Source organism: Coloeus monedula, assembly GCF_965178545.1.
Source record: "Coloeus monedula genome assembly, chromosome: Z".
In the NCBI taxonomy this organism is placed as follows: domain Eukaryota; kingdom Metazoa; phylum Chordata; class Aves; order Passeriformes; family Corvidae; genus Coloeus; species Coloeus monedula.
The window spans coordinates 36,149,682-36,165,702 of NC_138822.1; the positions used below are offsets into that span (position 1 = coordinate 36,149,682).

Genomic DNA, 16,021 nt, shown 5'->3' on the forward strand with positions numbered 1-16,021 from the left:
AGGTTATGTTGCTGGGTGAAAAGTCATCAGTCTTCAGCAGACCTGCTCAACTGAAACCCTTTGTCGGCCAAATCAAAGTCAGGCCTCAGTATGTCCACTGCACAACTTAGAAGGAAATGTGGCATAATCAGGCAACTATTTTTACTGCCTTACCTCTTATAAAAAAAAATATATATATATATTAAAAAAAAGAAAATATCCCCAGGGAATAGTTACTGTTACTTAGGCTACCAAAAAAAGGGTATGTCACAAAATAAAGGAACAGAGACAGACAGCAAAAATGTCAAGGGATATGAGAACTCACTTCCATCTCCCTCCAATGACAAATACTGGAATGGGTTAGAATATTTTGCTACTCCTGTTTTCTATGATGGATGAACTCAAGGAAAATTTGTAGACATGTAGAACATGAAACAGCATTAAATAATACAGTTTTAATCCTTTTGTCCAAAGACATTTAGTGAAATGAAGTGACACATAATTAACTAAAAGTAAAAAAATATCTTCTAACTTAATGTGTGAAACAACTTAAGGAAAAAGGTCAAAGAGAGTTAATACTGCCTGTTTTTTTCTTTAAAAGGTGTGTACAATTACGAATATAAGCAAAAAAGTATACACCAGTTTCTCTATGTACCTAAAGGAATAAAGGGGAAAAGAATCAAAATCCTCATGAAGCAACTACTCACTAACTCCTTGCTGCTGGAGAGGAAACTTTACTGAAACATTGTTGACATTGGAGTTTTGTACTTCCCCCTGAAATTTCTGACATTTGCCATTGTCAGAGGCAGGCTACTGGCCTAGATGGAGCTCTGATTCTATCTAGTAATAGCATTCCCTATGTTCCTTTACAGATTTCTGACTGCTACCAAAAACAAATCTTACCCTATGCAGTCACAGCAGCTTTTTAGGATTTCAAAAAATAATCCACCAGCCCTGAGTCACACCAGTGAGGGGTATAATACTCTGAACCACAGGCTAAGTGCCAACCAAATATGGCTTTATACACATATGACTGATTTAATCAGAGAGGCCACAAGTAGGTGTTTTTCATTATTTGAATCTGCATGATGATATACTGCCATTACTTGTTATTTATATGTTTTTGAATTTTAATAATGGTTCCAGTGATACTTTATGAGTTTTAATGCTTACAAACAATGGAAGCACATACTGTACATACAGCTGCTTCATTCAGGTTTTAGAAAGGGCTTGTTTGCTCTACAGAACCAGTTTCTAACTCGAAAGTGGATCAGCATCAGTTTGTGTCTGACACCTCAGGGAGGATTTCTAGATAACACAGCACAGTATTTTCCTACTCTAACAAAAAACCTATCAAGGCCAATTTTAAAAGATCCTCCACACTGTCACATTAGCTATGGTATGGTAGTTCTTGTCATGTTCATACTTCCAGGTTTTCATATGCAAGTACCTAAATTTAAGGAGAAAAATTAGAGACCTAAACTAGTAAGACCCAGACTGCTGTTAAGAGGGATTGAGCTGGGGAACGACATCTTTTCTATCAAGAGGATTCTAACTAGTGACACTCCAATTTGAAACAGAGGAAAGAAAATCAGCATTACCCATCCATCACTGGCTCTATCAGCATACAGATGGGAACGCTGCTTTTTGTCTGTATAATTGCATGAACATGTCTCAGTAATTAGGTGAGAGCTCCTGCACATTCAGCATAAACTATCCAGGGTCTTCAGCTGCAAGGTTTCCAGAATCTACCCTTTCACAACCTTGAAAGTTTTATGGTGAGAAAATGAAGGCAAATCAAAAATCTCTATTTGTGACATCTGTGACATCTCCTGTCCATGTCTGTAACACCATACATTACAAAATTACCAAGGAGTTTCTTGCTGTACCAATTTTTTCCATCTAGCCTTTATCAACTTTTCTTCTAGACTCTTTCTCTTTTTCCAGTAGATTCTGCAATTCCAACAATTGATCAAAGAAAGAGAAACCATCCAAAAACTTCTAAATCAAGTGAATCCAGTTCCACTTTCCTAAACAGAAATGAAGCATCCACAGCATAAACTCTGCAAATCTTGGTGTCATATCCTCTATAATATACATGTTGAAATGAAACAACTTCTAAGAATAAAGGTATGTGTAGAAATGAAATTACTCTCAGTCAGTTACTCTGCACGGACTGAGTAGCTGAGACTATTAATACGGATGGAAAAGGAAAAACATGGACATTAACTCATTGCTGTATTTTTATATTAAGAGGAACTAAATATCCTAAGCAGGATCACCAACTATACATTTTTTCAATATGAGATTCTAATAACAATCTTATCCTTCTCTACTTTTGATTAGTGAACAATGACTATGAGAAAAAAAAAAAATTATGAGATGTACAGTGATCCACAGCTAACAGCTGAAGAGTAAATAGTGTTATAGTGTTTTTGTATAGGCATGATACCCAGCACAGTTTATATACAGTAGCAACTCAATAACTTCTGGACAAAGACATGTGGGGAAAGCAGAGAAAATTTAGAATATTTATGATATTAAAATACTTGTCATACTAAAATGCTTTCACTGTCTTTTCCTCTCTAGTGCTTTCAGCTGCCCAAGGAAGTTAGGAAGGGTCCTGGTTTGAAGGATCCTGGGAAAGGATGAGGAAGATTCTAGTATTTTTCAATCTTATTTGTGATATTTCTGAATATGTACTGGGGAGGTTTTTTCCCCCACCGTGAAAAAGGATAGGCAGTCATCTGCAACCTACTCACTGCAAGGATTAAAAAATGAGCACTTGTAAGGCCTATGGCAAGAGAAGCATTTCAAATGATAGAGAAGTGAAATAAAACAATCCACTGGAAAATCATTGCCTCTGATAAGTATTTTATTTTTCTTAAATGTTCTATTTTTTATTTGCAAACAAAATTAGGTTTTATTCACTGAAAAAAATTAGGTAAGTATTATACTTTAGGAAATAGAGTATCATATGGTGGTTTGTTATTTTTTTGAAAATAATCTTGTTTTTTACTCTGCTAACTGGTTATGGTAGTGTAGTCAGGCACAGATTTACTTAAAACAGTCACATTCCTCCAAACATCCAAGTTCTTCTGTTTGTAATACCACCATTAACAGTACCTGCCAAAGCTTGACAAAGTGTCTTAGGGATATGCCCCTTGGTGCTGGTATTACAAGAAAGACTCAAACATATGGTATTGCACTAACATATTAAGCTTTTAGGTAGCATTACTGAACCAATGACTAAAGTTTCTGTCATGTTTTGAAAACATAGTGGCATAAAATTCCAAACACCCTCCAGTGCTGGTTTACTGTGATCTGATTAGCACCTGCTTGCCTGCACTAATCCAACTTCAAACATAAACGTGTGTTTTCCCTGCTATCATTAGACCACACATTAGAGTCTCACCAATGCAGAATCCTAGGGTTTAAGCCTGCATTTTTTCATTAAAGAAACAAGTTTTTCTAGATCAGCTCTGCAAATTAGGGCAAGTCATACAGAGACACTAGTGGACTGTGGTATTACTCAATTTCTGTGCAAAGAAACTGAAAGGGTAGTCTTAAAATATAACTGTAAATGAAAAAAAAGCATCTATGTGCATCAACTATTTCAACCACCACAGAAAAATGTTCAGAAAAATTACTCCAAATAAGCCAACCAAGATTTGAACACATTGTGTAAAGTACCTACAAACAGGATGGGATTGCTAAATTTCATTTGTGGATTTTTTTTTTTTTTAAATATAGCTTTAATTTATCTGCTTTTCTCTTACAAATCTCACACTGAGAATAAGGATCACGGAACACTTTAACTTAGCCTTGACTGAGGCTCTACTGAACTATTTTTCCCAGTAGATACAGACCGAAAACTTTATATTTTTTCTTGGGAAAAGAGTACAGTGGCATTATGCATTCATGTTACTTCAGCTATACTTTTTCATGGAGGTAGTCCTTCAAAAATATCTGATTACTTAAATTAAGAAATCTGCATTTAGATTAGGCCTTGATGTTTCCCTTGGTGCTCCATAATTCTTTTAGCAATAATCTATGCTGGTTTTCCCTTGAAAATAACATACCTGTGAATATATTTTAGCTACCTTTTCCACTTAAAAACCTGCCAACTTTTCAGCACAAGTGTGCTGGTTTTGGCTGGGGTAGAATTTATTTTCTTCACAGACTTCTTGCCTCTGTTTCAGTGTGTGGTACAGCCCAAGGAAGCCAGGGTGCATGTGAAGTTGGGAGGAGACATAGGGGACCCAAGCTGACCATAAGGGATATTCCAGAACACATGGCATCTGCTTAGTATGTAAAGTGGGGAGAAGAAGAAGGAAGGGGGGGACATTTTGAACAATGATGTTTGTCTTTCCAAGTCACTGTTACGTGTGATGGGGCCCTGCTCTCCTGGGGATGGCTGAACACCTGCCTTACCATGGGGAGTAGTGAATAAATGACTGAATTCCTTCTTGTGTGTGCAGCTCTTGCTTTCCCTATTAAACTGCTTTTATCTCAACCTACGAGTTTTCCAGCTTTTACCCTTCTGATTCTCTCCCCAGTCTTGCTGGTATGGGAGTGAGTAAGCAGTTGTGTGGGTCTTGGCTGCAGGCTGAGGTTAAACCACAGCAACAAGTAAGAGCTTGGACTGGTAGAATATACTTACGAAACTCTCAACGTGTTTTTGACTTCTATATTAGATTCATATTCAGTACTGTACAGGCAATCAAATGGTTATCAAAAGTAATGTCTAAATGGCATGTAAAGATGCCTGTTGCATATACATTAGTAATAAATAATTACCAGTGTTTTTTGGAATTCTGATCATATAATTCTATATTTCTTTGCTATCATCACACAAAAATTATTAAAAATATTTCCATTTGCATATCTTTGACACACATTTACCAGAACTTGTCTTATCAAGTTCAGTCATGTAGAATGGTAATATGTACATTCTCAGTTAATTTCACTAGTTAGAACTATGCTTTCTTTTTCTGGTCACTGTTATGTGAAGAGAGGGCATTCAAGTATCTACAGAGTGGGTTCTTCAGTAGTCAGGTGTTTTCAGCTTAGACTTCCCACTAAGCACATTGTAAATTATTAAAGAAATTCTTCACACATGCAAAAACCATTTCCTAGGAACAGGATATTAAACTAGCTTACCAACAAATGAGGCTTTGATACAAACTGGTCTGGGGCCACTCGTGAACCAGGTCTCCAGCTATCTTGATTCTCTATTGGACATTTAGCTGTATCCCAAAACCATGGCGCAAACTAGAAAAACTTTTTAATCCCTTAACGGGAAATGGACTGAAAGGCAACTGCTGGCCAGTATTAAGGCAGATGAGTAGAAATGCAGTAAGGAAAAGCTTGGGCTAAACCTTTCACTTGCAATATGTACCTATAAATACAAAATGAATAGGGGGTTACTTTGTAAGGATCAAAATACAGACAGCTGGCTCTTGCAGTCCTCACCCACACAGGGTGAGAAAAATTCTCCCTGTACTTAGTTGTCTGACAGCTTTTTTATTCAGTTTCTATGGTTTAAAAGTTTGCAGAAAAAGGCTTCCACAGATTCTTCGAGGCTACTCTTTCTTTTTGTCCAACGCATTTTGAAAGGCAACTCCCATTCTGTTTATACTTATACAACATGTGATTATTGTGATTTTTTGAGCTCTGATACTTTGGTAGGTACTGGAAGAAGCAAGAAAGAAGGTATTAGTGATGTCTCAGATGGTTTACAATTGCCACCATGAATCCTGTGTTCCTTCTAGAAACTAAACTGAAATTACTCCTTCAATGAGATATTGTTCAAAAGACTGCTTACCACAGCCGAAGGATACAAGATATGATTCTGTGTTATATTGTTTGGCTCTAGTCAGGAAAGTCTAAAGTACTCTTTAAAATCTGGATGATGAAGTGGGTGAATTTAATGAAAAGAGATTTAGGTAGTCCTGAACGCAAAATAGGAGACAATGACAGACAAGATACAGAACAAGGACAAATATTAAAAAGGCTGCAGAGGCAGACTAGGGGACAGCCAAGGAACAAATGAAAAGCAGGAAGTTTGTCAAGAACAGAAAAATATCACAGTGCAAAAAAGTGACTAGTAGAGGGCAGTAAAAGGAGATGCTTGACAAAAATCAGTAGGAGAATGCTACCATTAGAATGACAATCTTGCCTCAGAGAAAATACTAAGAAAGGTAGGAACATATTTCATTAAATGGTTCCGCATTGTGATATTAACAGTAAAATGAGTTCGAGAAACAATGGAATTGAAGAACGCAAATAGAATATACGTAGAGGGGTCCAAAGAATAAAGATCAGTCCAGACTTGAAGAGAAAATAATTAATAAAAATGTAAAATGATTTCTAATAAGCAAAGGTAAGATTGGAATGGAGAAACTTACAAAGTAAGCAACAGAGAAGAGAAGGAAAAAAACTGGAAAGCAGGTTCTAGTTAAAACCAGGTAACGTGCAGAGCTTGTACTTTAGTGTTTTAAATTACTTTTTTATGAGCTTGAAATGAAATGTTTGTGCATGTCCAGTACGTAAATTTCAAACCAAATGGGAAGTATTTTCATGTTGCTGTATGAAAAACATATCCTTTAGCCTAAAAATACTGTGGTGATGCTCTATAGTTGTTCCTCTTTTGATTTCTTTAAACTAATTTAATAACCACAGAATCACACAATATCCTGAGTTGGAAGAGATCCATCAGTTGGTTAGCCAGCACATTACACTGATGAGTGAATTAGCACATTCATAAACTTTGGACTGTCCAGAACACTTGCTGCTAAATGTGCAGCCAGATAAAATTTTTAATTACAGAGACATAAAATTTTAAATTTTTCAAAAACTTGGTTTCATTAATTCTGCTCACAGACAAATTGTTAGGAGTGGAATTTAGAAACCTTGCTAAAATAATAAGATATGTGAAAGTCTTTTCTAGACGTTAGGTTGTATGAAGTGACTGAAATCTTACTGTCTCAAGTAACTATACATAAGGCAAAAAGCTTATGTATAGCAGATTATGCTTACTGCAGAGTATTAATAAATAAATTAATAGGAATTTGGGAAAAAAAAGTCCCTCAGGCATCAAATCATACTGCCTAACATGACCACCACTTTCAATGAAATCTGCATGCAAAACTAATGACAAAGAGAAAATAATGGCCTTGTTACTTCATCAGTATCTCTGAGTGATAACAAGCAATGTATTTTATTTCATCTTTTCCAATGACTAGCCATAAGAACTGATTTATTTTGCCTATTTTTGCATTGAGGTAATTTAGGCTATTATACTAACTTAAGATCTTTCTCAGAGTGGGAAGATTCATTTCTTCTATTAAGTTTGGTTTTGATTTAGAGTATAACATCTTCACTGTTGAGCAACTTTGGAGGTATTTTATACATGCATCAAGCTAATGAAGTTGTTTCTGAGGAAATCTAAAATCCTAGACAATAATCAAAATGTTTGAAGAACCTGCAAATGCAAGTACAAAAAGATTTGGCTCCATTCAAGAAATACTCAGCAAACATTATGAATATATTTGTGTTATTACTTATAATTATTCCACATTTTTAATCCTGTTTTTTCAATAAACATTAAATATCTGTGTTCCATGTTCTCTAGTATTTTGTAAACAGTCTGTGCCTTTCAGCGTTGAAGTTCTGCTTATTTTGTTTTCCTGTTGACTTTATTTTCCCGTCTTGTTCACAGGAGCCTCTTGCAATCACTTTAAAAGTGTTGAAATTACCAGATTCCATGGTTGGGTTTTCAATATGTTAAGAAGTCAGAACTAGACATGGTGTTATGCTGTAATTACTATTCCTCAGGTTTTGGATGACAAAAGCAAGACTGGTTTTCAAATATGCTAAGCATTTTTAACTTCAGTCATCAGTGTGTAGTAGCTCTCAGCCTTACTAACTGAAGGTATTCCAAAATGAAGTTCACAAAGAAAAGTGATCTTAGGAACTTGCTTTGAAAGGGGCTACACAGCAAGCTATACAATATATGACAACATAGCCCTGGAATGAGGGAACCCATCTTGGGGTTTATTTCTATCTGAATTGGTACATATGTTCTGATAATGTCCTTATCAACATGATTTTAAGGCTTTCTCAAAGATCTGTTCAGCAAATTCCAAAGAAGCCATATCTCTTCCTCTTCGTTCTCTTTAGTCCCACAACATTAAGAGCTGCTGACTGTTTTTCTTCAGATTTTATTAATTCATACCTTAGAATGCCTGAGAAGGTTTGCTACTTGGCAAAAAGCATGGAGCACTCATTTCTCTGGAACAGGGTTCAGCTTGCTCCCCAGGTAAATCCTTTGCACTTTTAGCTCCTCAAAGTCCAAAACTGAGGATTTAACCTTGAATACAGATTTTAGGTCTTACCTATTTTCAGTGAAACTTTGAATTTATCTATCTTAATTCTCATGTTTGCTACTTTCCCACACAATATAAGTAATAATTTCAAAAACTGTTTGATTGCTTAAAACACACTTTCTTCAGTACTTAGGCTCTTAAGCCAATACCATCCTCTTCCTTTTTCACATCACATTCTGAATGCCACAGATACATTTGTATTTCCCTGCGCACATCCTCCCTGGAGATCTTTTGATGTTCTAAAATTAAATTAATTGTGCATAGACCAAATAAAATAATTCTAGCCTACCCAAGTTGGCAGTACCATACTCAGGTCCTTGATTTGCAATTCAACCATCTTTTTCTTTGACAGACTCAGAAGTCATTTGAAAGAAAATCATACTTTTGTCTGCAACCAAACAGAAAGCAGTAACCTTGACATACAATGCTTTGAAGAAACTTTTGGGCTTACCTGCAATGCACAACCATAGGTCCGGCATCAGGTGGGTTGCAAGTCTTGACTCGTCGCAGGAAAGCTAAGAATGGTGTTGGGTGTTCTGGGACACCATGGTCAGGCCAGGCAGTGAACTGGAATTGCCTCACTTCCCTTTTCTCACTTGAGCCATTCTACGAAATTTAAAAGTTTCATGACAAAACTGCCACTTGAGATGGTATTGGCACTTTTCAATGAAAGAATTGCAGAAACATATACACCAGTGAAAATTATTTAAATAATATTCAGAGCCAGAAAGAAAAAGAACTCAGGCTATGGAGAAAAATCCAAATTACAGATTCAAACAATGTAAGATCATTAACTGTAATGTACACTTGTGCACCACAAGTGCCAGCAACTTAGTATTCAGGTTTTTCATGGTGACAGCTCTGCATTAACTTACAAAACTTCATGTTATAAGGAAAATGTAGAAGTCTCAATGTTCAGTGCTGTTAGAAGGAAACAAGGGAGAAAAGTGAAAGGAGGGGAAGGGGAGAAAGGGAGTAAGAAGGGGAAAAGGCATGCAGGGAAGGCAGGGAAGGCAGGGAAGGCAGGGAAGGCAGGGAAGGCAGGAAGGAGAAGGAAGAAGGAGGACAAGGTGACAGGAGGGAGATAGGTGATAGGAAGGAAGGAATGGGAGGGGAGTGAAAAAATAGCCAGCCTTTCAACTTAAAAGTATTTAGTAAGCATATGTAAGTATATATACCTTGTAAAGTGCAAATGTACGAACACAGTAGGTTGCCAATTCAACAGTGTCTAGAAGGGTCACTTGGATTAGTCCATAAGTTTCTGTGCCTCTGCTTGGCCAGTATTGATCACACTTCACCTGCAGTGAAAAAAGTTAACATTTAATACATTTAATGCTGAAATTTACTACATATCTGAGTGTATATCACCATAGGTTTTAAAAGTATGTGGAGATAGAATGGCCAACTTCCAACACAAGAAATTTATTTTATCATCCACAAGAACTGCTCGTCTGGTAGTAGTTTATGTAATGCCTTCTTCCATAATGGGTGAGTTCAGTAGGACAGATAATAGGGAAATGCTAGTAAGCATAGATACAATGCAGAAAAAAAAATTTAAAGTAGCTTAAAATATGACCTATATCTTCACCTTTCACAGTCCAGAATTCAGTAACAGTACTAATCCCTTCGACATAGATAGAACTTTTTTTAACATCTGCCATATTTTACATTAGTCCCCAAACTTATAAAATATTGCTTGGATGTTAATATTTATTATCTATAGAAATAGCTCAGTAGAAACATGGATTTTTTAGAAATAATTTCAGTACACTGATAAATGAAAGGGCATCATATTAAGTGGACTGTGAGAAAAAAAATTCCTTCTGAGATCAGTGTTCATCAGAAAAGAAGCATATAATGAAATTGGGTCCACAGGCATTTAAAAAAACATGGTTTGGTGTTTAAAAATTTTAAAATTTTAATAAACACAGAACATTTCATTCAGAGGAATCTTCATTTTAAAGTTCCATAGTTTAGAATATTAAAAATGCAATAATTCTGTATACGATGACACGTAAGAGAACCATATTTTTATCATCATTTCTAAGGCTCAATAATTTGTTACAGTTAAAAAGGGTATTTACAATGAAAGCTGTTAAGAAAATAGAAATGATGAACCCCTAAACCCATCAGAAAATGCAATACAAAGCACTATGGAGGTCAGGTAATTAAAAACATTTTACTTTCAGTGGCTGATAGGTGAAACTGAGACAGTCAATCTCTATTCTATTTATAACAATACATTCTTACCAATTAGCCCTGCCTACAGTACAGAAAAGAAGTTTAAACTGCGTCCAGTAATAACATTAATTTTTTTTAATAAATGTCTTCATTAATCACTCTAAGCCAGATTCATACCAAATTCAATGAGAATATAATAAATGTAAAAAACATCAAAGGCAGAATATTGCACAATATTCCCAGCAAAAAAAGTGAATTGTCATGCTAATCCACGAGAAAAACTGATTATTTCCCGAAAATGGAAAATTAAGATATGCATCTTTGAAACTCATGTGTTCTCCAGGTTTTTCATTCTACACAGTACTTATTGAAAAAAGACTTGGTATGCTTTCCAACTCTCCAGTCCCAAATAGCTTTTGCTCACAGATCATTTTATTTTGAGGCTCAGAGGTCACAGATCATTAACGGTTCACAAATCAGAGTCTCAGAAGAAGTAATCTAGATAGAGAGGAAAAAAAATTCTAGCCACTGAAGCAGGTGATAAGAATTCATTAGTGGCAAAATAAAGGGAAGCAATTTTTTACAGGAAATGATAGTTTAATTTATAGATAGGGAATTGCAAGAAAGTAACTAAAAACGTTTACTGATACTGCACTGTTAAAAAATGGGATTCATAGCAAAAAAATTCTCTTATTAAGAGGAATTAATTACTTACTTGTGTCATTTATTGAAAGAGTAAGTATTGCAAATAGTTCACAAATATCGGTGATTTATTTGCAAGTTTCCTAGTACTTGCCCCCTTGGTCTTCATAAACCAAACTAAAAAGCATGTTTTCAATTGAGACATTTAAATATAATTACAGTAAATCTAGTTTCACTTTATCATTAATATAGAAACAATGCAACATGTCTATATTGGTTACCTGTATTTTAAATGAACAGGTTGTAGTTTATTGTTTATTAATTCCCATAGAATGACATATTTTTTCATGGAAAATGTTGATACATAATAACTGTAATTTGTAATCTTAGGAGCTATAGGTTTACTATAAACCTCTAACTAAACCTGTTTTTTTGGAAGGTTTTTTAATTAATAAAAACTTATTTTTAATTAAAACAAGGAAGAAAAGTGTAGCTGTGCCTTTGCACGCCTAAATATGTAGTTCTTTTCTTCACCCTGCAGTTCTCACATATAAATTGTATGCTCATAGATGCAGTACCACGTTCCAGAAAGCATTCCTGAAAAATTAACCAGCTTGCAGTTTCCTAACAACAAAATCTGACCATCTTGAAAAGGACGGAAAATGTTTGTTTTATTTTTATTTTGTAGAGTAATCTAAAGTTAAGAATATACTCGGACTTAGAAGGCTATAGACAACTTCTTTTCAGTTAGGCTGGGGAAAAATAAATGTGTGTTCTCCTTTAGGTGCAGATTTTGTTTGAGTTTTTTTAATGTACTAGTTTATCTAACATAAACTGCAATTATGGTATAATTTTTCTAAAATACTTTCTGTGAGAGCTCCATGATGCAGAGGACTGCTGCTGGAAGCAGCCACTAAGTGTTCAATAAGAAACTCAATTCGAAGAGTAGTATATATATTATTTGAAAGTGGAAACTGATGAAAAAAGGTATCAATACTTTTAGAAAGAAAACCTGATTTCAGGTTGATGTGGATTTGACCTTCTGGAAGAGCACAAGAAGCATAAGTGGATTGAACTCCACCTTTTGTCCCTTTTGCCTATTGATTTTTCTCAGAATAAGAGGTCTTCTTCAGACATGTGTCCTTATGTGTCTCCTACACTCTTTTGCTCTGTGATCATAAACCTTATATTCCCAATACTCCTAACAATTTAGAGTCGAATTTATCTTTGTGAGAGATCAAACAATGTTTTCTATTGGACTCCACTGGCAGCAGAGGACCAGATAATACAAGTTAATTGGTAAGACACTACTTTCTGAGACAGAGTTCTTTTCAAATATTTTATTCCATATTCAGATCCCAGTCTTCAGCTCTCAAAGTGGGAGAGGTTACATATTCTATGTTCTTTTCAGAAAAAAAATTCTCAACCCCCTTGAGTCATCCAAAATTTAACACTAAATGTCAACAAGACAGTTTTGAAATTTTTTGCCAAATGTCTTCTTGCTTTAGCTTTTTGGTCTGTGTTTAATGTCTCTGTAGTAAGGGCCATTTCTTCCTTGCTTGTGTAAATTATTTGGAAAAAAAATTAACGTGGCAAAGCATGGTGATGATAATACTAGCCCTCCCCAGACATACAATTACAGTGTTTTTAATAGTTTTTTTCTAATATACCTTTGATGAGTCCTCACCTCACAGTCCTCATCTTTCTCTTATCCATGTAGCTCCAAGTTCTAAGTGTTGCTCTTTTCCCTGGCAGACTATATTCACCTGCACCCAATGAGAGTTTTTCTGTGCCACTAACTGTACATGAGAACAGCTTATACCAGTAATTATCTAATGTTCTCTTGCCTGCCCCCAAAGATGGCAAGATGAATGAAGCAGACACGAGTGTGAAATAATTCACTGGTGATTTAAAAGAGTGTTTTTTAAAGAGAAATTAAATTAGAAGTACTGACAAGCATGCCTTTTACTACTACTTTGCTATCTCATGATCATAAGTTGCACACTGCCAAAACCACTACATACAACATCAGAGCAGCTCTCAAAAAACTAATAAGTTATATTAAGAAATCTTTTTAAGTACCACACTAGTAGATGTAACTATAATGTATAAGTAGTGATAGGCACATTCTCTTAATCTGCCTCTCAAACATACACATATTTTCTTTCTTTACATTTCTGCCATTCAGAGCATGCAAATCCTTGCTCTTCATGGAAGCACAAGTATTCACTGAAAGCAAAGCTGTAAGAAATGTAAATGCTTCCTTTTCCATTAAAAATGAGAAGCTTGAGACATTTCCAGACTTGAAGGGTTTCAGCTACAGAGTCCCTAATATTCATGGATATTCACACTTCAGCAAGTCATAGACACTAGAGAACGTGACGCTATGCATCAGCAGAGCTGAAGGAAGTGTATTTCCATATGAACATATGAATACAAAGATTCCTGACATTCAAGGGTAGAGAAATAATTTTCTAGTATAAAGTTCCGTCATTCAGGCTGAAAAGCTACTTCAGGTGATTCTTATCACATGAACCAGCTGTTACAGGCTATCTAAGATTATAAGGACAAAACACTGATCAGGAAAAAGACAGTAAACTAGTATCAGGCAGACACATATAGCACATTATTTGCTAAGAAGAGCAAATTAGGAACAGAATTATGCTGCATCTAGAACACAAAATATCAGTAGTACATAACAAATTTCTTGCACTGGTTTTCTTACTAAAATAAGCCTTTTGCAGTCAAAAATTTCAATAGTATTTTCAGATAATCTTCCTTCACTTAAGGAAGAAGAATAAAGTGTGTCTCAAATGATGTTGAATGGTAATAATAACTATGCAATAAGAATGGTAGTGCCAGTTGTTGGTGATGGAGCCTATCTCAAACCCTATCAGGCTAGTTTACTGCCTCAGACATTTCAGCTAATGTTCTGTCTCCAAACAGATGTTACTCTGAAGCCATTTCCTTTTTTGCAACAATGCCTTGCCACCTAAAGATTAGGCTGATTTGACTCTAAAGCTCAGAGACACTGACAATAGTATTTGAGATTATAAAGCAAAGATAAAAAAATAAAATCAGAATACAGAAACACATTTTTAGATCTTATTTGAACAAGATTTGCTCTAGTGTCACTCTCTGACTTCAGTCTAAGTCTAAATGAAAGATTAAAATATAAACTCATAGTCATAAGTAAGTTTTAGATTTTGGTCTTAATTACAGTAGCCACGAAAAAAAGTTATAAGCAGAATTTGGAGGCAACATAAATGAACCATAGACTAATCAATTCACAGCAAACTTTAGTCCTCTACGAAGGCTTCAAATCCACCCTCAGTACACCCCTACTTTCTGAAATTTCTGAGATACGATTAGTAGGCTAAAAGTTAATATTGACACATAATTGATAAATTAAAGAGATTATCCCCAAACTGTTTCAATTCTGATCCTTATGAAAGAGTGTGGTATGGTCATTAAAACAAAAGGAAACAGATATTGAAAGGAATCTTGGGCATATTTAAAAGTGTTTTCTATCTCAATTTTTATCTTCATCTATACAAGCAAGGTAGAGTTCAAAACTGTATCGCTGATATCAATGTGAGATGCCCTTTTTGAGCTCTTTCTAACAGCAGGGAAGCCATGGTTTTAATGAACTCATTTTGAAGGATGAGTCTGTCAAACAGTTAAGTTCAGCAAGATTTTCCAAAAAGGTCTTGAAAAGGTTTAAATGAATGGACTGACTGGAAAAGTGAATGTGCTGACTGCTTTTTGTTTCATCCTCTTGTACTCAAGGCTGATCACTGTGTGCAGCCTGAATAATCCTTTCACTGAATAAGATATTACAGGATGAAGAACATATTGAACAATTCCAATTCAGCCTGCTATTCAAGTGCTTTAATAAAGATCTAGTATTTTTCATAAAAGAGAGATATCTCTAAGCTGATATGAGTATTATATAAAATATCAATGAAACAAAAGGATCAAAAGAAAGAAACAATAGATCAAAAAATTCTATTATTCTTGTTTTTGGTTCACTTAAAACAGAACTAATACAAGGAAAGGCACACTGGAAAGCATTTCAGGGACCTAGAGGTCTTATTCTGGATTTTGGTTCTTGAATGGAACTTCCAAGTCATGGTGAGCTTTCTATAGCTACTTTAATACACAGATAAAATTCTTAATCTCATAAATGTATTTCATACAGTTCCTGTTATATTAACCAGAAAATTACCCTAGCAAAAGCATTGAATACCAACCTCATACCCAGCTGCATCCATTAACTTTCTTAGAACATAGGGCAAGCTCTATAAATGATGCAAAGTATAAATCATAATATTCTCTTTCAGAGACACCTGTTGGAAGAACTTAAATTTTCATGATTTATTGCTTGCCAGAAAGGAGAACTGGCCTTGAGTTTTTTACCATAATCTGCCAGACAAGGAAAAGTAGGATTATTTTTTGATAAACAATACTAAAATCATTCATGGACGTTTTCAAGCCTCAAACTGCTTGACAGGATACCGTGCCCTGAAGTAACACAGTACAATGCTAAACCAAACATGAACTAATCATGTGTCCAGAGAAGGGCCGCAAAGATGCTGAAGGGTCTCAAACAAAAGTCCTATGAAGAGTGGCTGAGGATACAGTGGCTGTTCAGTCTGGAGAAAAGAAGGTTCAGGGGGTACCTTGTTGTGCTCTAGAACTACCTCTAGAAAGGAGGTTGTGGTGAGGTAGGGGTCGATCTGTTTTTTCAGGCAACCAGGAACAGGACAAGAGGAAATGATCTCAAACTGCACCAGGGGAGGTTCAAGTTGTATATCAGAAAAATTTAT

General features: G+C 35.3%; 1 protein-coding gene across 2 annotated transcripts in view; it reads right to left on the bottom strand.

Annotated features, from left to right (window-relative positions):
- The window catches only part of PTPRD (protein tyrosine phosphatase receptor type D), a gene marked incomplete at both ends in the record, with an annotated part of 312,639 nt that overhangs the window by 21,577 nt on the left and 275,041 nt on the right, over positions 1-16,021 (bottom strand). For both annotated transcript variants that reach the window (XM_082301167.1, XM_082301166.1), the window contains 2 exons: positions 8,821-8,975; positions 9,548-9,667. In XM_082301167.1, the coding sequence (XP_082157293.1) occupies positions 8,821-8,975; positions 9,548-9,667 (275 nt within the window). The remainder of the gene's footprint in view (positions 1-8,820; positions 8,976-9,547; positions 9,668-16,021) is intronic.